Raw genomic sequence first — 22,780 nt, 5'->3', positions numbered from 1 at the left:
GTATTAGGCAGCTGCTGGTAGAGCCAGCAGCAGAGACGTGACTTGTGGGCAGGGAGGGGAGGGGCACAGCTGGCATCGAGGCTCAGGGTGGGCGCCCCATCCTCAGGGTCCCCGGGGAGCAGCGTGAACAAGGGTAACATGAGAAGCCCCAGGAGGGCCCTCTCCCTCCTGGAGATGGTGGTTGAGGTGAGGACTCGACACCCCCACTGCACGGGGCCCAGGTTCGACATCCTGCATGCCTCAGGATTTTTAAAAAAGCCAAACAGAAGGCAAGCTCGTGGAGCTGGGCGGGCCGGGTGGCGGCCCGGAGCCGGGACTCACCTCCACGGGCACGAACTTGCGCAGGAAGCGCACGCCGAGCTGCTGCATGGAGGCGCCCACCTTCTCGGCCATCTGCTGGTCGAAGCCCCGCAGGAGCACGGAGCGCACCATCACCGTGACCTCCAGGCCCAGGCCGGCCAGGAAGCCCGTGCACTCCAGCGCCACGTAGGACGCGCCCACCACCAGGGTCGCGCCCGGGCAGTAGGGCAGCGAGAACAGGTCGTCACTGCAGAGAGAAGTTCTCCACGTGGGATGGCGCCGGGGGCCAGCGCACGGGCGCGGGGGGAGCGGCCCTGGGGGCTGCAGGCGTGTCCCCCCTCGGAGGAGGGCGTCCAGCCAGGCGATGGGAATCAACGTGACCACGTGCAAAGCCTGAGCAGCCACACAGTGAAAAATGTACTTCTTAAAGTGCACCTGGTCGAGAAAGTGTGCAATCGTCCAACTTTATACATCGAGGTCACAGGTCCTCTTGACAACTGTCCACTGGGAATTCCCGTTGAATCCCAGCATTCTCCTAGTCACCTGGCCCATCACTATCACACAGACATGAAACCCTGAAGCTAACGGCATTTGCTGCTTCGCTCTGGGCTCCAGCAAGTGTGAACCAAAGCCCAGACTCAGTCTCCTGCCTGGAGGCCTGGAGACACCCTGTGTGCGTCCGTGCTCTTAGCGCTGCCTGTGTGCCCTCCACTGTTGTCAACGCAAATCTCTTGTGAAAGGAGACAGGGAGCGAACACTCTGGAGACACAAATGTAATGCAACTTACAGGCAGACGGCCTGGTTAACCCACCTGGTGATACAGTACTCTTTGTCTCCCTGGATTCCCAAGTAGCGCGGCCTCTCTCCTGTCGCGATGACAAACTTGGCAGCGGTATAAAATGCCTCCTGTCCTTTTTCATTGGTTGCCTTGAAAAAAGCAAAGCAAACATCACTTTTCATCTGGTACCAGAGTAGTCGGACCCCAGGACGCTCACACACGGACTGCAGCCCTCCACACAGACCACGGAGCCCGGGTTCCCACAGAGCCCGGGTTCCCGCGGCGCAGGTGGGAGTAAGGGGGCGACCAACGGGGCCAAGGCCCGACTGACCTTGACTTTGTGGTGCTCGACAAACTCCCCGTAGGAGTTGAGGTAGGTCACTGCCTTCTCCCGCAGAGCCAGCCGGTGGCCCCAGCTCAGCGAGCCGACGTGGCTCTGGACGGCCTCAGTCAATGTGGCCCAGCTGTGCTTCACTGGGGAGAGATCGGGGGCGGGTGGGTGTGAGGGGTGCTCGGCCACCGTGGAGTCACACACCGCACACGCGCATCCATTGCTTTAAGGATCCAGAAGTGAACAGAGATAATCAGCAAGAAGTCTTTTTACGCCAGTTACAGCAGCCATGGCTTCCCTGGTGGCTCAGACGGAACGTGTCTGTCTGCAATGCAGGAGACCCGGGTTCGACCCCTAGGTCAGGAAGATCCCTTGGAGATGGAAATGGCAACCCAATCCAGTATTCTTGCCTGCAGAATCCCATAGACAGAGGAGCCTGGCAGGCTACAGTCCATGGAGTTGCAAAGAGTCAGACACGACTGAGCAGCTAACACACACAGCTTCTTTCATATTACAAACATGTAGAAAGCATAGTTCTGAACATGATGAAAATCCATGGAGTGGGGTGGGAAACAGCCCTCCCACAGCCAGCCCCAGGATCTACAGGTGGGACACGGGTCCCCTGCAGGCAGGGCTGTGACAGTGAACACCGGAGCAGAGACGAGAGCTCACCCACTTCCTGCTGAAGCCAGGGCGAGGCTGGTGGAGTCAAGGCTCCTCCTTACTCCTGAGTCAGCCGGGGGGCTCATTTCCTGGACTCACCCCATCTGCTGATGCCCCCCAGGGAAACACTGGTCCAGGGTCCCGTCAAGCTGGGTGAGAGCCCCAACCACAAACCCGGCCGACTGGGGGTTCACCCTTGGTCCCATTTGGACCCTGACCCTCCAGTGCTCTCAGAGACCCACCCACCAGGCTGAGGGACCCCAGAACACAGGGGAGGACAGAGGTCACTGTGCGTGGGGACCTGGGTGACGTCAGTGATTATGGCCCAGACGTCACGTCACCCTTCCCACAATCTCAGCAACAGGACAGCAGGTCTACAACCGTGTGGTCCAGACGGTCAGTCTGGTGACTGTGTTCCCTGACCCCACACCTGTGATCCCGGGGTGACGACCACCACTGACTAGCTCTCCACCGGGCTCACGTCCTTTGCCAGCCCCTCTCTCCAGACAGGCCAGGCTCCCGGGCCTCAGAGAACCATGCGTCTCACGGCCCCGGGGACCTCTGCTTCTGGTTTGCGTAAAAGACATTCTCAGAAGCTCCACAACATGCCTGCATGTCGGCACCCCTAGAAGCGGGCTGAGATACATGTCTCCTGGGGACCCCCCGCCCCAGACCTGCAGAGTCAGGAGCAGGACCACGGAGGCTGGGCACCTTTGCAGGTCCCCGGGGCCCTGACGGGGCAGGTCCACGGAAGACCCACTCCACTGTGTCACCCATCCGCTCGGCTGTGTCACAAGCAGCAACGGCATCTTAAATTCAGATGGAAAAGTCGCTCCCCTTTCCTCAAAGGTGGCACAGCTACCCTCACACATTTACTTTTCAATACAAACTGAGAATAATCTGTCCGGTTCCAAAAAGAAAAAAAAATTCTGACATTTTTCCTTGGACTTTAAACAAACATTACGAAATAACTGAGATACTGTCTTCACAATACGCAAACATTCCCTCCAAAATCAGAGCGTAGTTTTCTTATGCTTTCATGTACACCCCTAGTGGAGTGTCTTCCAAGTCCTTGTATCATTTTTGCTGTGATTTCCATTACTCCATTTGCTGTCAGTTATTACTGCTGGTACAGAAGTTCTGCACACTCTTCTCTACAGCTGTCCAACCTCATCCACTCACGTCCCCATTCACTGTTCCGTGTGTTCCAGGCCTGCCACACTCCTCCGCCTTCTCACATGTGCTCAGAGGCCCCTGGACCACCTCCAGGCCAACGTGAACATCACTCCACCCTGCTGCATCCAGCCTGCCTGCGGCTCCACCCAAGTCAGCGCTCTCCTTAGACTCGAGTTCTAACTCCTGCCCTGAAAGCTCCCGTACCCTCTGCTATGTGTCTGGGATGGCCGGGGCTGCAACATCCCTTCCCCGGCCCTAAGGCCCCAACAGGAGGTTTGCACTGACCGTCTTGGAATCCTGGGTCCAGCTGGCACATGTGCGCGCCTAACAAGTGTTTATTAAACTAACAGAAAAGTCAAATACAGAAACAGAAAGAGCACGCATTTCTAAGAAACCTGTTCTTCCCTCCTTCCCCCAGTATGAACTGTTCCACGCATCACCCACCTTGCTGACTGTATTCCCAGCCGAACCTCCTGGAGTCGGTCAGCGCCTGCCCTAGCAGCGCGGCCTGGTGCATCAGCTTCTTCGGGATACAGCCAGCATTCACACACGTGCCACCGAGACCTGAGGGAGGCGGGCAGAGCTGTGACGCTGCGTGTGCGCGTGTGTGTCATGCGGCTTATACACGTGCAGAGTGGGTGCTATTAGAACGTGGAACAACAGACTTGGCGACTGTGGGGTCACCGTCACAAAATGACCTGTCTTATGGTGACCAAGGGTCCAACTTGCTGACCAAGAGGGTCCCTGCAGGAGGCCCGGGAATGAGCAAATTCCGACGTGCATTTGAACAATTTCCTGGGGACAGAATCCAAGACTTCCACCTGAGTCCCAACCACGAGGCAGTCAGAACTGGGTCAGGCTAACTGGGCACACGCTGCAGTGAGGCCAGGCAGGGCCAGCCTCCAGCCTTTCCCTGGGGAGCCCTGACTGCTCTGGGCTGGTACCACCCGCCGCCAGCCGCCTGGACTCTCACCAACACGGGGTGAGACAGACACTCACATCAGTGCCCTCCGAGAGCGCGTGCCCCTGGCACCCAGGAGGGAGGGCTGTGCCCGGGAAGGGGAGGGGGCAGGAGGAGGAGGACAAGTGTGCACCAGACAGACTTGGGGTGAGTGCACATTAACTCCGCTGACCTTCTGCAGCCAGGGTGTCAGTTATAAGATCGATGCAGAAACACAGAAAAGCGTCACGGCCACCCTAGACAAGCATGATGGGGTACACCCCGCTCCGAGGCCACAACCGCATGAAACACCCCCGTGTGGGTGCAAACTCATCCTGGCAGACGTGGTGGAACACTCGGGGCGTGGAATTTCCCTTTGCAAGATCCTCCTTAATCTTTTTTGTGTTATCTTTCTGCCATCTCCTCTTGTTAACACATGACCAGGGATGGTGTCCTCAGCCCAAGGCAGGCGGGTTACCCTCTGGGGCTGTGGTGAGGACCGAGGGAGACCAACGAGAACCAAAGAGAACAAGCCTCCTGACGACAGCAGGAGGGCCGCTCACCCCAGGACGTGCCGCGGGGGGATGGGACCACAAAGTCCAGCAGCATGACCTTCCTCCCCAGGACGGCGGCTTCCTGCGAACAAAGACACACGGAGACCTCGTCATTTTCCCGACCTTCCCCTGAGGGATGAGACCGTGTCTGTGACGAGACACCGTCTCTCCTCTTTGTTAACCCAGCCATGGAACAACAGCAGCGCAGACTGGAACGGCCTAGGTATCGACAGCAGAAGGGAGGCTTAAGGCGATCGCCAGGAAGACCATCCACGGGGGTTGCCTCTTCTCACCTGAGCGCACGAGAGGCCCCCAGAGCCCCCACCGATGACGATGAGGTCGTAGTCGTACGCTGGATCCTGCTGGAGGAGCTGCTGCAACAAACCACTCTGATGTGCCTGGGGGGTCAGAGGACAGAACACAGCACGGCCATGCGGACCCAGCACACACGGCTTCTATAAAACCTCAGGGACAGCCGACCTGCAGTGCAGTGAGCCAGACTGTGCATCTATCTGGAGGGTGTTCAGTTGGGCCCAACTAGTCAGACTGACGCCAGAGCAGACACAGACACTGGTTATCACCCAACAGTGAGGCACGTGTCCGATGACGGGGAGGTCGGGCCTTGTCCCACGTCAGACAAGCTCGCTCCGCAAGCAGCTCTCTTGGCCGTTTCTGCTGGCTCACCTCTGTTCTCCTCAGACCTTAACCACAAAGGTGAGCTCAATAGGTGACACTTAGCCTGGCCCCTGACTCCTGCTCTACTAGAGGTACACACGCCTTGCTAAGCAGGGGACTCCCTTCCTGGGTTAAAAGGTGTAAAAAAGCACGAAGAACTGACTAGCTAGAGTGAGTGACTCGCGCGCCCTCCCCTCAGCAAGCGTGCAGGTGGGCTGAGAGGGCCCGACAGCGTGCCAAGTAGGACTGGAGGTGTCAGCAGGTCTGCACACGATGCAAGACAACAGAGAAGCTGACCTCCTACCTTAGCGATTAACTGAGGCTATTCCCGCTTTCCCCTTTAAAAACGTCCATGGCCCAGCGGAATCCTGCAAGCTGCTTCTGGGACGTGGGTCCCCTTCTCCCCAGATGCCGGCTTTTCTGACTGAAGCGCCTTTCCTTTCGACCAGCACTTGGCTCTGAGGACGGCTGGTGAGGGGCGAGCACATGAGCCTGACTGCCCAGGAGCGGCATCCTCTGCCCGCGTCCGCCTGCACTGGCCTTCTCTGCGAACAGTGCTCACGCGTCGCCGGCGGGACGTGCACGGCGGGCTGTTCCCTGATTTTTCCTAAGTTGACCGAAATCCTGCAAGCTCCTGTGCAGCATGAGCCTTCTGCTCCGTCCGTTGGGAAAGGTCAGGGCTGACCCGGAGGCACAGCTGCTGTCCCTGTGGCCAGAAGCAGCGTGGACAAGGCCAGAGGCTCCACGTGAGACTGAGCAGCTCCGTCTGTGCGAGGTTGGCTGCTCGGTCATCACGCTGGCTCCAAGCTGGCTCGTCCCGCGAGTGCCATGCGAGTGCTCCAGGACCACAGGCCCCGTGGGAGGCTGCGTGGCCCCGGCTGGCAGCCCCCCACCCTCGGGAGCTCTTAGGGGGTCCACCTCGCACAGAGCTGCTGCCCAGGGTTGAGGAGACCTGGCGTCTCTGTAGCCCTTGTGCTGGGTCTTTGCTGCTGCGCAGGCTTCCTCCAGGTGCAGACATCAGGGGCTGCTCTCCAGCTGCGGGGCATGGGCTTCTCACTGCGGGGGCTTCTCTTGTCAAGGAACATAGGCTCTAGGTGCTGGAGCCCAGTAGTTGCAGCTCACAGGCTTAGTTGCTCTGCGGCGTGTGGGCTCTTCCCGGACCAGGGATCGAACCTGTGTCCCCTGCATCGGCAGGCAGGTTCTTATCCAAGGTACCACTGGTGAAGTCCCAAAAATATAATTCTTAATTGAATCTAAACCTAAGTATTCAATCCATCACCACTGATGATTACCACTTGTATATATATATAAAGAATCTAAGAGCAGAGTTTAATAAAAGCAAACAGCTAGTTAAAATAAGGTCCTTATTACATATCAATTTTTATCTATCTCTATGTAACTGAATGATTCCTGTTCATTTCTGCATTCCAGGAACCAGACAGAGTTTCACAAAGCTCGCAGGGCCAGCAGCCATGGTGGGAGAGCCATGCTCCCTGGGCTGGACTGCCAGTGCTGACCTCATTTCCCTAAACCTCAAGGTGGGAGGAGGCCTCGTCTGTCCCCGTTTGGAGGGAGAGAGCAGGGCAGCCCACCCTTCTGTCCTCCAACCTCACTCAAAACCTTCTCCTTCTCAGCATTCAAAGTTTGAACTGGTAGAAAAGCTCATTTCTCTTAGAGTAATCACGATTATCTGATAATCATCCTATAGTGCTGAGTCGCTCAGTAGTGTCTGACTCTTTCCCCATGGACTGTAGCCCACCAGGCTCCTCTGTCCACAGGATTTCCCAGGACAGAGTACTAGAGTGGGCTGCCGTTTCCTCCTCCAGGGGATCTTCCCAACCCAGGGATCGAACTCGGGTCTTCCACGTTGCGGGCAGATTCTTTACCATGGTTTACCATCTGAGCCACCAGGGAAGCTTTCAATTTTACAAGCTCCAAAAGACACAAATGAACAGATTTGTGAAAACCATTTCCACCTCTCTGGAATATTTTCTTAAAACAAAATTTGGATAGACAGCCTTCAGAAACACACAGTACTATTTACCTGGAAAGTGTGGTCACAACCACCCACGTGCACTTTGTTCACAAAGATACTGGGCACAGTCCTCTGGTTGGTGATCTCTGATAGAACCTCCTGGACACTGGCCCCCTCATCTAAGGAATAAAAGATCAAAGACGTTAAGACCCCGCCAAGGTTCCGAGGCGCTGCAAGCCAAGCTGAAGTGCTGCCCACGTGCGCGTCGTCAGCGTCATGAAGCGATGACTCAGGGGTTCAAAGGGAGCCGTACAGAAGAAAGAGCAGACTCCTGACTCCTTTTAAAATGAACACTTTCAAATTAGAATCTGATCTATAATCCACTGGCCAGGCAGAGACAGATAAGAATCGTCTTTAAACAACAAACAGATATATGCTCTAATGGTGGTAACAAAGAAAATATATCCAACAATTACATTTGAAAAAATCTTTATGCTCATAGTCCAAAACATACCCTCTACTCCTAAAAACTGAACTGGGCCCTCAGCCCCTCAGGCTCCCACGTGGTAAACTCTTCAGCAAAGTCTCAAAGATTCAAGGGCATTTCACTTATTAAAGCGACCTGGCTAAATAAACGGGTGAAGTTTTGTGAAGGCAGAGATTGGGCTTTTTGTTCTCCACGCACACCCGTGGAAAGTGCATGGGATTCAGAAGCAGGAAAGCGGGAACATTGCGCGCCTGCCCTCCTGGGGCTGCGCTCAGGAGACGGGCAGATTCGCCTCGCTCTGTTACAACGTCCTCTAGGCTGCTGGACAGCTGGCAGACACGCCTGAGGGCCGCCAGCACTACCTCATATGGCTGCCTTCCACTCCCCCCTCAAATGCAGACAACGTATGCAAAAAATCCACGCAAAGTATTTCCACATACAGGTTCATCTTCTGCGGGGTTCAAGGTAGGTGAAATCAGCCCATTGAACCCAAAGAGATGGGAGCAAACTGAACTGAATGAGGCAATACAAGGAAAGAAGTCAATCTTGTGGACGCTGATTACAAACAACAGGTACAAACCATTCTACTACTTACCAACTTGATCAAGTTCCAAGATGTTACAGTCAACTCCCAGAGAAGAAAAGAGCTCTTTAACCTGCAAGGAAAATGCACCTGCGTTCTCCTCTTGCAGACCAGACACAGCTATGAAGTGTGGGCAAAGCAGCAGGGACACTCAAACATGCCCTTCAGGAATGCGAGCCTCGGACCACGTTTTCTCCTGTTCTCGGAGCACCTTCCCAGAATGACCTCAGTCCGCCCCTTCCCTTCTTTTTCAATCTTCTTTCTCACTTCCAGATCTGTACCTTTCACTCAAACCTCTTTTCTGGAACTCAAGACAAGCAGCATTTCTCCAGCTGGGTGACCCTGGACACCTCACGTGGAGCCTGCCCCACACCAAATCCACCTGTGTCCACATGCCTTTTCCTCTCTGTTTTCTTTCAACAGTCATTAAACCATTCAACCGTCACACACCTAGGATGGCTCATCCATTGTTCCACATACTCAACATTCAGGACACCCTCCCTGCCTGAGAGGAGGGGAGGCGGACGCCCGCCCTGTCCCCATTCACCAGCTGCCTGAACACAGAGCCCTGGGCCCTGCCGCTCGGAGCGGGGGCCAGTGGGGGCGTCACCAGGAGCGTGTCCGTGACCACGGAGCGTCTCAGACCCCTCCTGCAGCCCCTTCCTGTCCCACACCTGCTCCCCAAGTCTGCACAGTGCTCTGCACGGAGCGGGCCCCTTTGTCCAGTCCCCCACAGTTGATCTCCTGAGCCGGCAAGACCTTCCACGGGACATTCTCGGTCACCTCCTGGGGGCTCTCCAGTTGCCGCCGCTGAGGTCGGAGCCCACCGTCAGCAGGACTCCCGCCCTTCGGCGACCTGAGCCCTCGAGGGGAAGCCAAGGGGCTCCGGCTGCAGGACAGAGGCGCGAGGGTCTTGGCCGGCTGCCCCTGGCAGATGCCCGCGGCTGGTGAGAGCTGATTAGAAAGGGCCACTGAAGTCTCTCAAAGTTGAGGGCACACAGCAAATGAGGCAACGCATATTCAAGAGAATCTACTAGATGTCAGGAAGAGCGGGGAGCCTGAGGGACCCGCCCGAGCGTGACGGAGGCACCGCTGCAGGTGGCCGCGGCCTAGGAGTTGAGGTGCCTGGTTCTCCGGGATCCCAGCCGCCCCAAGGCTGGGCCGTTGCCATTTCTATCGCTCAGGTCTGAGTGGCAGAGGCTGTACTACTGGTGAGTGTGGCAGCAAGGGAAAGCTCCCCTCCTGCACCACCTCATTCATGGCTCAGAGTTTCTGTCCTAGGCAAAAACAGCAGGGCCCTGATCACGCTGCCCAGCCCACTGGCAGGGCAGGGCTCCAGGCTGGGAGAGGCAAGCCAAGGAGACCAGAGGCTACTGCCCTACCAGAGCCGCTCATAAGCAGGCTGTCCCAAGGGAAGTGGGTCTGCACCCCACCTCTGGAGCGAGGTCTCAGAGGCCACTCGGGACAAGGGGGAAACCACAGGATTAGAGAGCGCCGAGCTCCACCCTAAGAAACTGATCCTCTGACATGGACTGCGGGGCGGCTCATGCCTACAGCTGAGACAGCGGAGATGGTGTGACTGAGTCAGAGGATGCTGGTGGCTCGCTCCTGACAGCAGGCTAAACTGTGGCTGCCAGTCAGCAGAAAGCCAGGAGGAGACGTTGGGGAACGGCCCTGCCAGGGTAAGAACAAACTGCAAATCTGCTCAATAACGACCGCTGCAGAGGGGCCCTGGCTGGCGGCCACCTGGCGTGAAGAACCGACTCACTGGAAAGATGAGGGCAGGAGGAGAAGGAGACGACAGAGGATGAGATGGTTGGATGGCATCACTGACTCAACAGACGAGTCTGAGCAAGCTCTGGGAGACGGTGAAGGACAGGGAAGCCTGGCGTGCTGCCGTCCATGGGGTCACAGAGTCGGAGCGACTGAACAGCAACAACACAGGACAATTTACACCCCAGGGCGCTGTCAGGAAAGCAGAGCATCTGAGCCGTAATCAGAGGAGTGTAACACCCAGGCATGACGCTGAGAGAGTCAGACAGTGTAACACAGCCAGCCAGCAAACCCCTGTCACCCCAGAGTGGCTGCACAGACCCAAGGCCACACCTCTGAGGAGTGGAAACAGACTTCTTGAAAATAATCCATAAGAGATACACAAGCAAAAACTGGCCACAGAGAAGGATGGTTGTAGGGTCTAGAGCGGCTACAATGCATTGCCAGAAAGGCCTTGGTTTCAACAGAAAAATGACCAGAAACACAAAGAAACAGGACCGTGGGTCCACTACAAGAAGAAAGCGGGAGAAGCTGCCTCTGAGAGGCCCAGACAGTGTGACGAACAGGCAAAGTCACCCCTGTGAGTACGTTCAAGGAGCTTGAGAAAACCAAGCTTCAGGAGATACATGCAGAAGCATGAGGGCAATGTCTCACCCGGTGGAAACACCAATAAAAAGACAGGAATTATAGACAGGAACCAGCTGGGTATGAAGCAATTATGGGAAAGTGCAATACCTACAGTCAAAATTCCACTATGGTGTCTCAACAGTAGACTCGAGCTGCAGAACTGAGGACATCAGTGGAGAGTGTGCAGCCTCATGCCATAGAGGGAAAAGATAAAAGACAGAAGCCTAGGGGGAAACGGGCCGGCATGAAGCACAACATACGGATGGCGTGAATACCAGTAAGAGACAGAGGAAACAAAGTACAAGAATAATATTTGAAGAGATGCCCCCAAATATCCCAGATTTGATGAAAAACAGTAATCCAAATATCCAATAAGCAAAATAATGGAGAAGACTCTTGAGAGTCCCTTGGACTGCAAGGAGATCCGATCAGTCCATCCTAAAGGAAATCAGTCCTGAATATTCTTTGAAGGACTGATGTTGAAGCTGAAACTCTAATACTTTGGCCACCTGATGCGAAGAACTGACTCACTGGAAAAGACCCTGGTGCTTGGAAAGACTGAAGGCAGGAGGAGAAGGGGACGACAGAGGATGAGATGGTTAGATGGCATCAGTGATTCAATGGACATGAGTTTGAGTAAGCTCCGGGAGATAGTGAGGGACAGGGAGGCCTGGAGTGCTACATTTCATGGGGTCACAAAGAGTTGGACACGACTGAACAACTGAACTGAACTGAACCAGTGAATTTTGCAAAGTTGCAGGATACAAAATCAATACACAGAAATCAGTTGCATTTCTATATACTAACAATGAAAAATCAGAAAGAGAAAAATAAGGAATCAATCCCATTCACCACTGCAACCAAAAGAATTAAATATGTAGGAATAAACTTACCTAAGGAGACATAAGAACTGTACACAGAAAATTATAAGACACTAATGAAAGAAATTAAAGATGATGTAAACAGATAGATATTCCATGTTCCTGTGTAGGAAGAATCAATATTGTGAAAATGACTATACTACCAAATGCAATCTACAGATTCAATGTGATCCCTATCAAATTACCAATTACATTTTTCGCAGAACTAAAACAAAATAATTCATATGGAAACACAAAAGACTGCAAATAGCCAGAGCAGTCTTGAGAAAGAAGAATGGAGCTGGAGGAATCCACCTTCCTGACATTAGATTATACTACAAAGCTACAGTCATCAAGACAGTATGGTGCTGGCACAAATACAGACCAATGGAACAAGATGGGAAGCCCAGAAGTAAACCCATGCAGCTGTGGGTACCTCATTTTTGACAAAGGTGGCAAGAATATACAATGGGACAAAGACAGCATCTTCAATAAATGGTGCTGGGAAAACTGGACAGCTACATGTAAAAGAATGAAATTAGAACACTTACTAACACCATACACAAAGATAAACTCAAAATGGATTAAAGATCTAAATGTAAGACCAGAAAGTATAAAACTCTTAGAGGAAAACATGGGCAGAACACTCAATGACATAAATCAAAGCAAGAACCTCTATGACTCACCTCCTAGAGTAAGGGAAATAAAAACAAAAGTAAACAAGTGGGATCTGATTAAATTTAAAATCTTTAGCACAGCAAAGGAAACTATAAGCAAGGTGAAAAGAGAACCATCAGAAATGGGAGAAAATAATAGCAAATGAAACAACTGACATAGGATTAATTTCCAAAATATACAAGCAGTTCATACAGCTCAATACCAGAAAAACAAACAATCCAATCAAAAAAAAAAAAAAAAAAATGTGGGAAAAAGACCTAAGCAGACATTTCTCCAAAGAAGAAATACAGATGAACACATGAAAAGATGCTCAACATCGCTCATTATTAGAGAAATGCAAATCAAAACCACCATGAGATATCACCTCACACCAGTCAAAATGGCCATCATCAAAAAGTCTACAAACAATAAATGCTGGAGAGGGTGTGGAGAAAGGGGAACGCTCTTGCACTGTTGGTGGGAGTGCAAACCACTGTGGAAGACGGTATGGAGATTCCTTAAAAGACGGAATAAAACCACCATATGACCCAGCAATCCCACTCCTAGGCATATACCCTGAGGAAACCAAAACTGAAAAAGACACATGTATCTCATTGTTCATTGCAGCACTATTTACAACAGCTAGAACATGGAAGCAATCTAGATGTCCATAGTCAGATGAATGGATAAAGAAGTTGTGGTACATATATGTGATGGAATATTACTCAGTCATAAACAGGAATGCATTTGAGTCAGTTCTAATGAGATGGATGAACCTAGAACCTATCATACAGAGTGAAGTGAGTCAGAAAGAGAAAGATAAATATCGTATTCTAATGCATATATACAAAATCCAGAAAAATGGTACTGAAGAATTTATTTACAGGGCAGCAATGGAGAAACAGACATAGAGAATAGACTTATGGACATGGGGAGAGGGGAGGAGAGGGTGAGATGTGTGGAAAGAGTAATGTGGAAACTTACATTACCATGTGTAAAATAGACAGCCAACGGGAATTTGCCGTGTGGCTCAGGGAACTCACACAGGTACTCTGTATCAGCCTGGAGGGGTGGGATGGGAGGGAGATGGGGGGAGGTTCAGAAGGGAGGGGACGTATGTAGACCTACGGCTGATTAAGGTTGAGGTTTGACAGAAAACAGCAAAATTCTGTAAAGCAATTATCCTTCAATAAAAACATAAACAAATTTTTAAAAAGGAAAGGAATCCTGACCCATGCTACAGCATAGATGAACTCTGAGGACATCAGACTGAAATAAGCCAGTCAGAAAATGACAAATACTTTCGGATTCATAGGGCAGAAAGCAGATGGTGGTGGCCGGTGGCTGGGGGTGGGAATGGAGAGTTACTGTTTAATGAGGTCAGAGTGTCAGCTGGGGAAGATGAAAAGAGCTCTGTGGTGGATGGTGGTGATGGCGGCACAAAACAGGAGCGGTCTTAATGCCATGAAACCTAAAATGGTTAAAACAGCAAACAATATTATGCATATTTTATTACAGGAAAAAAAAAGCTAACCAATGCAAGTATATGCTTTTAATCCACAAAAGTGTGAACTGAAGATTGGGGAAAACATGGCTTGAAACTTAATTTGGGGAAGGGGTTAAAAAATCAGGGCACGTTCTTCACTCCTCAGTGTGGGCCATAAGGTCGCCTGACTCACAGGCGCTTCCGACCTGGGCAGCTGCCCCCGCGTTCAGCGCGCTCCTCCAGGTGGGACTCCAGTCCCAGGGCAGACCCTGTCACTCCTCCCCTCCAGCCTGACATCATCAGGTCCACACTCAGCAGCACACGTTTAGACCTCAGTACCTCTGAAAAGCTGAAGGCCAGCCCGTTTTCACATCCCTCTCCTGATTCCCTTCCTATGCCCTGCATTTGGCCCAGTATTTTCATGTTATCATCTCCTGCCTTTGCTCACACGAATTCCTCAACTATTGATGTTCTACCTTGCCTACATCCAACTTCTCTCTCCAGGACCAGCTTAAACATCACATCCTCAGTTCCTCTGATCCCCACGGAAGCAGCTGTTTTGCCCTCATTCCCACAGCACCTGCCTCGCACGCACGTGTCTTTCAGGATGTGAGAACAGGCTGATTACAGCTCCTTTAAGCCATGAGTTCTTGAAAGGCAAGGCCACAGGTAGGGATGTGGAATACGGTGTCCAGTTTGGGTGATTCATGGTCAAATTACTGCACAACCCGTTTAGTGAAGGGTCATGTGTAAAGACAGATGATATGAACACATGAAAAGCTTGGTAAGGAAAGAAAAGTGCTCAGGGAAAATACTGGAAGATCTTCCATCCAGCTAGAAGCCAGATTCCTAATTCTGTGCACTGGAATGACAGGCACCGCCAAAATGTTTCAGACGGACAGATTTGAGCTCAATTTAAAAAGTTTTGATTGAAGGCGGGAGGAGGAGGAGACGACCGAAGATGAGATGGTTGGATGGCATCACCAAATCAATGGACATGAGTTTGAGCAACTCATGGGAGTTAGTGATGGACAGGGAGGCCTGGCGTGCTGCAGTCCATGGGGTCGTGAAGAGTCGGACATGACTGAGAGACTGAACTGAACTGAAAAAAGTTCTAGTAATCAAAGCTGTCCAATTATGTAACAGGACTCAAAGTAGTGGCCATGTTGTTAGAAGCAGTGACGCACACAGAACAGACAATCATCTGTCCTAAGATGTTCTGTGTCAGCAAAGGTTTGACCAGAATGATGTAAAGCCGTTTATTCATTTAACCCATTTACCTGCCTCACACTTTTCTAGGCCCCAGAAACACAACAGTGACCAGGCATAGTTCTGATGACTTGGCTCTTTTATAAATTTCAAAGGACAACTTAAATAAGCAGAGAAAGAAGACAAGAGGTTGGAAATAAACCAACACATATGTGAGAATCTGACAGGTGATTGGTGAGCATTCAAACCATAGTGGAAGGAATGGACTCTCCGAAAAAGGAAAAGGGACAACTGATAAGTTATAAAGGAAAAAAGGAACTGGATCCCCACACATCCTCGGCTTCAAGTTCAGGTGGAACAAAGAAGAGGGGTGTGAAAAGTACCCCCGTAAACGTCCAGCAGCCGATCCAGGAGAACATCTTTGTGACCTCAGAGCAGAAAGACTTCTTAAATAAGGCACAAAAAGCACAAACCAGAAGAGAAAAAGTGATAGATTCACTATGTTAAACTTCCAAAATTCAGTTAACCAAAATACCACATAAAGAGAGTAAAAAGAAAAACCCAATCTGGGAGACTTTCCAATACATAGAACCGAAGGACTAGAATCCACAATATATAAAGAACGCGTACAAAATTAGTATTTAAAAAAAAACCTAATAGAGAAATAAGCAAAATGCCTGAATGTTTCCCAGAAGAGGAAACTCAAATGACCCATAAACACAGGTAAAGATGTTAAGTTCATCAAGAAAATGCAAAACTAAGGCTACAATGAAATACCATCTCATAAACACCAGAATGGCAATAGTTAAATGTATCAACTGTTGGCAAGGATGTAGGGCAGTGGGAACTGGTAATACACCAGTGAGAGGGCAAGTGGTATGACCGTGTGGAAAAACATTTCGGTATCACCTAACTAAGGAAAAAATTGTGCCTCCTCTGTGGCTTAGCAATTCAGCTTCAAGATATCTACTCTCAAGCAGGTCTTCATTGTGTGCACTGGGAGATGTGGCAAGAACAGGCATGGCCATATTGTATTTGAGAGCAAAATACTGGAAACATCAGACCTGATAACACTGTGCTTATGAGTCACCCTCAGGAACAATAAAGCAATAAAAATTAACAAACCACACTTACAGATACTAACATGCAGCCATCTCTAAAATATAACTGTTGGGAAAAACATGCAGAATATAAAAAGTCCATGACTCTACTTACTCAAAGTACCAATACAAGCCAAAAGGAGCAAAGTATTGTTTAGGGATACATAAGTTTGGCAGCAAAGTTGTTAAGGAAAAGCAAGTGATTCTGGCCAGTGGTTGCCCTGGGAGGAGTGGAGAGGATGAACCAGGAGGTTCCTGCTGGAGTGCGGTCTCCGAGAGAACTGCAAGGTGCACGTGTGACCCACACTTAAAAACGTGCGAATCAATGCACACCTGACAGACTGAAAACCCTAACTTCACATCTCTAACCCAACAACTTAGGCTTGTGCCTCGTTCGTGTGTTGCTTCAACTCTCAAATGTGGAAGCGGCCTTCAAAGACGCCAAGCCCCAGCCTACAGACGGTTCGGCCTCCAGAGCATCACGGCTCCGACTCTCAGCTCCCGCGCGCGCCCCGCGTGGAGTCCGGCCTAAACCGCCGCCCGGCCCGCCCGGGGCGCGCGGTGGGGTCCGCAGCAGCCCCGCCGCCCGCCGCGTCGTTCCCCAGGACGGGACCCGGGGGACCTGTCCCCTCAGACGGCCCTGCCCACGTCCGGCTGGCTCTCGGCCAGGGCAGGACTGCGGCTCGCCCGCCGGCCCGTCCGAGACCTCAGGCGGGGCCGCGCGGCCCAGCCGAGGGCGGATCGGACGAGCCCGGGCCGCGGTCGGGGCGGGGCGCCGCGGAGGCCCGGGCCCGGCCGCCTACCCGCGCGCTGTGCGGACAGTAGGTCTTGCTGAAGATGACCACGCGGTGGCCCTCAATGAGGCTCAGCAGGCGGCGCCGCAGCTCCTCGCGGGCCGCGCGGGACAAGCGGCCGGCCCCGGGAGCCGGCGGACGGGCCCGGCGCCCGGGCGGCGACGACGGCCCGGCCGCGCCGCGGACATTGCCCAGTCGGCGGCTGGGGGACGGGGCCCTCCCTGCCGTGGAAAACGTCTGTGCCCGCGAGGGGGGCGGCGGCGGCGGCGGCGGCGGCTGCGCCAGGACCGCGGTGTCGCTCCCGCACCAGAAGGATCCGCTCAGAAACCACAGAGTTCGGGCGCCGAGTGGGAGTGAAAGCCGCACCGCTTGCCCCGTCCCCGGCCCCGCCCCGGCCCCGGCCCCGCCCCGGCCCCGGCCCCGCCCCCGCCCCACCCACGCCGCTAGCCCCGCCCCAGCCCCGCCCCACCCTTGGCGCATGCGAAGTAAACCACTGGTACACCACCGTGCTGGACTCGGCCGGCCTTCATAAAGTGGCGGGTGTCAGGCTTCAAGGTCTTGTTAGGTCGATATGGTGTGCGCACCGCGGGATCGCCGGGTCTCCGTGTGATCCCCAGGGGTGCTCCCCGTGATCTTACTTCCAGTCTTACTTCCATTCCACCAGCCCCTCAGGCCTCCTTTAGATACATGGTCTTCAGTGAGGTTGGACGTCTCAACCTTTTGGAAGGAGTAAATAAAAACCATCTTTACAAAAGATGGCTTTTTTTTTAAAGCTTATATCCCACAAAGTAAATAAAAATACTACTAGCGAAACCTAGACAGTGTATTAAAAAGCAGAGACATCACCTTGCCAACAAAGGCCCATAGTCAAAGCTATGGTTTTTCCATTAGTCATGTATGGATGTGAGAGTTGGACCATAAAGAAGGCCCAGCACTAAAGAACTGATGTTTTCCAGTTGAGGCGCTGAAGTAGAATCTTGAGAGTCCCTTGGACTTCCCGGAGATCAATCAAACCAGTCAGTCCTAAAGGATAGCAACTCTGAATATTCATTGGAAAGACTGATGCTGAAGCTGAAACTCCAATACTTTGGCCACCTGATGCAAAGAACTGACTCATTGGAAAAGACCCTGATGCTAGGAAAGATTGAAGGTGGGAGGAGAAGGGGACGACAGAGGATGAGATGGTTGGATGATATTACTGACTCAACGGACATGAGTTTGAGCAAGCTCTGGGGGACAGTGAAGGACAGGGGAGCCTGGCGTGCCACAGTCAATGGGGTCACAAAGAGTCGGACACAACTAAGCAACTAAACAGCAACAACTGGGTTTCTGTTGGCTACCTCGTATAGCTACAACATTTTAAAATGAATTTCCTAAGTTGCTACCCCTCAGTCCCTACTGCATGGAATTCTGGAGGCATTTCAAAGAAAGGGACCCTGAGTTTTTTGGGCTCCAATCACTGCAGATGGTGACTGCAGCCATGAAATTAAAAGACACTTGCTCCTTGGAAGAAAAGCTATGACAAATCTAGACAGTATACTAGAAAGCAGAGACATGACTTTGCCAACAAAGGTCCATCTAGTCAAAGCTATGGTTTTTCCAGTGGTCATGTATGGATGTGAGAGTTGGACTATAAAGAAAGCTGAGTGCTGAAGAATTGATGCTTTTGAACTGTGGTGTTGGAGAAGACTCTTGAGAGTCTCTTGGACTGCAAGAAGATCCAACCAGTCCATCCTAAAGGAAATCAGTCCCGAATATTTATTGGAAGGACTGATGTTGAAGCTGAAACACCAATACTTTGCCCACCTGATGTGAAGAACTGACTCACTTGAAAAGACCCTGATGCTGGGAAAGATTGAAGGCGGGAGGAGAAGGGGGCGACAGAGGATGAAATGGTTGGATGGCATCACCCACTCGATGGGCATGAGTTTGAGTCAACTCCCAGAGTTGGCAAAGGACAGGGAAGCCTGGAGTGCTGCAGTCCATGGGGTCACAAAGAGTCGGACACAACTGAGAGACTGAACTGAACTGAAGTCATCTGTGCCAGAATGGGAATCCTATGTGCATCATTGGGGTGGATGGGTGGAGGGATTCAGGGCTAACTTGCTCTCCATGACTTATAGTCCCCTGCAGCTATAGGGTAAATGTATTAAACCCCAATAGAGACATTCAGCCACAAGACCAGCAGGCATGCCTGACCCCCCTCAGGGGTCATCTCCTGACACCTGGTTCACCATGCTTCAGCCATTGCCTTCTCCTCGTGCCTCAGCTGCGTCAAACACATAGCCTTAGGGTCTGTGCATTTTCTGTTTACTCAGCCTAGATGTTCCTCCTCATCCAGCAAATCTAACTTTTTCTAAGGGATGGTATGAGTGGGAGGCACCTGAGGTCATCTCTCAGGCCGGCCAAGGTCAGTGCAGGTCTCCTGCTGACCCTTCACTCACAGCCCCTTGCAGATTCCTTCTAAGTGTCTCCCACCTTACTGTGGAATTGGCTTTATGTTGACAGATGTGATGGTGAGAAGGAGAGAGGGCCACCCACAGCTTCAGCTTATGTCTATTGTTCTCAGTACCCTTGTGCCAAGTTAGTTATCTCCTTGGCCCCGAGGTTGCCTCTAACTTTCAGTTCAGTTGCTCAGTCGTGTCCGACTCTTTGCGACCCCAAGGACTGTAGCATGCCAGACTTCCCTCTAACCTTAGTTTTCAAAATTTAAGACTTCCACAGTCAGGATTTTTTACAATAAACCTCATGGCTGGGATGTGCTTACTCCCGTGTCCCTTCCTGTCCTCACCTCTAGCTTCTCCTCGGCCAGAGGGTGAGTCACCAACAGAAAGGATAGGGTAGCTTGTGTTTTCCTCTGCTCCTGACCTGACATCTACTTAACCCATCAGAGCTTTCACTGAAAGCTTCACTTTCAGAACTATGACACTGTTTTTAGGAAACTATATTTCAATTAAGGTTGGAAAAACACAGACAGCTTAGCTCTGAATCTCAGCCCCATTGCTTCCTAGGTGGTGGTCTGAGGCAACAGTCATAGGAGGAGACTAATGTCAGCTCCTACCTCAAATGGTCATTTTGAATTTAAGTGAGTCAATTCCCTGGTGGCTCAGGGGATTCACCACCTGCCAATGCCCACCAGTGCAGGAGAAAAGTGAAGTGAAGTTGCTCGGTGGTGTCTGACTCTGTGACTCCATGGACTGTAGCCTGCCAGGATCCTCTGTCCATGGGATTTTCCAGGCAAGAATACTGGAGTGGGTTGCCATTTCCTTTTCCAATGCAGGAGATGTGGTTCAATCCCTGGGTCAGGAAGATCCCCTGGACAAGAAACAGTCCAGTATTGTTGCCTGTATTCACTCCTCCCAACAGTCCCAGGAAGGAGAGGGTATCGTCTCCAACAGGTGAGACAACTAAGGACGGAGATAGGAGCAGGATCTTCCTAGAGTCACATGGATGTGGGGAGGCTGGTGGGATAGACTCCATTCCCGGTCATCTCCTGCTAGAATCAGCACTGCAGTTCCCTTCAGTTCCCTTTATTATGTAAGCCACCTGAAGTTGTGGTTTCTGTTACTTGCAATAAACAGCATGTTAACAACTAAAACTATTTCAGGAATATGTTATTTGGTGCAGAAAAATTCATGACTCACAATTTGTTAATGGAGTATGTATATTTTTTTAACATAAAATACCCTTCTTTGTCCTTGTTAACTCCTCAGTCCTTAAATTCTATTCGTCCAAAGATTACTGTGGCCAAATCTACTTTCTTTTGTCAGTATCTGTATACATACCATTTTCTATCCTTTATTTTCAACATGTATCTGTCTTTTTCTTCCATATTTGTCTCCTTGGGCCAGAAATAGCCTGATTAATTATCTCTTATCCCTTGTGAGTTCTTAATTAATTGAAGTTAGAGCCAAGGAATCAGATGATAGAGACAAGAAGATATTGATACAGAAAGTAGATTAGTGGTTGCCTCGGGCTGGGCAGTAGGGAGAAGAAAGAGAGGATTGGGGAGTGAAAGTTAAGGGTTATAGGATCTTTTTTGAGAATAAAAATGTTCTAAAATTGTGATGGTGGGACTTCCCTGGTGGTGCAATGGTTAAGAATCTGCCTGCCACTGCAGAGGACACGGGTTTGATCCTTGATCTGGGAAGATCCCACAGGCCACAGAGCAACAGAGCCGCTGGTCCGCAACAGGAGAAGCCACCACAAGGGAGGCCTGTGCACGCAACTAGAGAAGCTGAGCGCAGCAAGGATGAGCCAGTACAGCAAAAAAAAGAAGGAAAAAAAATGGTGGATGGATGCATAACTCCGTAAATACACTAAAGGCCTGTGAGCTCATACTTTAAATGGATACATCGCATGGCATATGCATTATATCTGAAGTTGTTAAAGAAGACACGAATAAATAAAACAAGAGAACAATTAGAAAACTAGGAAGAATGCTTAGAAGTTTGACATATACTGTTGTCAAAACGCATTTATATATAAAATTATTGCATATATATAAATAATAAAAGTATTGCATATATACAAATATGCAGATGGTGATTGCAGACACGAAATTAAAAGATGCTTACTCCTTGGAAGGAAAGTTATGACCAACCTAGATAGCATATTAAAAAGCAGAGACATTACTTTGCCAACAAAGGTCCATCTGGTCAAAGCTATGGTTTTTCCAGTGGTCATGTATGGATGTGAGAGTTGGATGGTGAAGAAAGCTGAGCACCGAAAAATTGCTGCTTTTGAACTGTGGTGTTGGAGAACACTCTTGAGAGTCCCTTGGACTGCAAGGAGATCCAACCAGTCCATCCGAAAGAAGATCAGTCCTGGGTGTTCATTGGAAGGACTGATGCTGGAGCTGAAACTCCAATACTTTGGCCACCTCATGTGAAGAGTTGACTCATTGGAAAAGACCCTGATGCTGGGAAGGATTGGGGGCAGGAGGAGAAGTGGACGACAGAGGATGAGATGGCCGGATGGCATCACCGACTGGATGGACATGAGTTTGAGTAAACTCTGGGAGTTGGTGATGGACAGGGAAGCCTGGTGTGCTGCGATTCATGGGGTCGCAAAGAGTCGGACACGACTGAACTGAGCTGATGATGTGCTGTGCGCTAAGTCGCTTCAGCCATGTCTGACTCTTTGCAACCCCATGGAGGGTTGCAACCCCGCCAGGCTCCTCTGTCCACGGGATTCTCCAGGCAGGAATACTGGAGTGGGCTGCCATTCCCTCCTCCAGGGGATCTTCCTGACCCAGCGATCGATGTCTCCTGCCTTGGCGGGTGGGTTCTTTACCACTAGCGTGGCGGGGAAGCCCTGCACAGAGGCCTTAATAAACAGAGCCAGGGAGGGCACGGGGGCCACCACCCCGCCAGGAAAGGGGGCGGGGGGCGGGGGGGTCCGGGGTCCCCTTTCATCGGCAGAAGAGCCTCCCGCCGAGAGCACGTGGCCTCCGGCCCCGGCCCGGGGGTGACTCTGCGGGGAGAGCGGAGTCCGCTGCGGGGCGGCCGGTACAGCCGCCAACCCCGGGCCCCGCGGAGAGATGCGCAACCCCGGGGGTTCTCGGACAACCGGGCCAGCAAGGGTTAGGCTCTGACGCTGGAGCGAGCAGGAACTGGAGCCGACCGGCCGCCAGGCGGCAGTGGCCGCTCAGGAAGGGAGCAGTGGGCGGTGCGTCGTCTCCAGCCACCTGGGCGCAGGTGCGACCTTGGCGCCCCGGGACCGCGGGGGCCCGGCCTCCGCAGCCCGTCTCACCGCTCAGCGACGCCCGCTTCTGTTCTTAAACAGGTCGAACCTGTCCCGACTTCACCGA

At 51.8% G+C, this 22,780-nt stretch overlaps 1 protein-coding gene across 2 annotated transcripts in view; it reads right to left on the bottom strand.

Moving 5' to 3' along the window:
* TXNRD3 (thioredoxin reductase 3) overlaps positions 1-17,325 on the bottom strand; it is a 35,638-nt gene extending 18,313 nt beyond the window's left edge. The window contains exons 1-9 of one of the 2 annotated variants that reach the window (XM_065934050.1): positions 17,276-17,325; positions 8,475-8,535; positions 7,462-7,571; positions 5,036-5,140; positions 4,752-4,824; positions 3,693-3,812; positions 1,410-1,552; positions 1,112-1,227; positions 322-547 (exon numbers count right to left, since the gene is read on the bottom strand). In XM_065934050.1, coding sequence (XP_065790122.1) covers positions 322-547; positions 1,112-1,227; positions 1,410-1,552; positions 3,693-3,812; positions 4,752-4,797 — 651 coding nt within the window. In that variant the 5' untranslated portion in view covers positions 4,798-4,824; positions 5,036-5,140; positions 7,462-7,571; positions 8,475-8,535; positions 17,276-17,325. Of the gene's footprint in view, positions 1-321; positions 548-1,111; positions 1,228-1,409; positions 1,553-3,692; positions 3,813-4,751; positions 4,825-5,035; positions 5,141-7,461; positions 7,572-8,474; positions 8,536-9,245; positions 9,406-17,275 lie in introns of those variants that run through there. The other variant, XM_065934049.1, reaches the window with a different exon arrangement.
* Between the last annotated feature and the right edge of the window lie 5,455 nt (positions 17,326-22,780).

The sequence above is a fragment of the Muntiacus reevesi genome, chromosome 4, assembly GCF_963930625.1.
Source record: "Muntiacus reevesi chromosome 4, mMunRee1.1, whole genome shotgun sequence".
Classification (NCBI taxonomy): Eukaryota; Metazoa; Chordata; class Mammalia; order Artiodactyla; family Cervidae; genus Muntiacus; species Muntiacus reevesi.
This window is presented reverse-complemented; position numbering and strand designations above follow the sequence as displayed.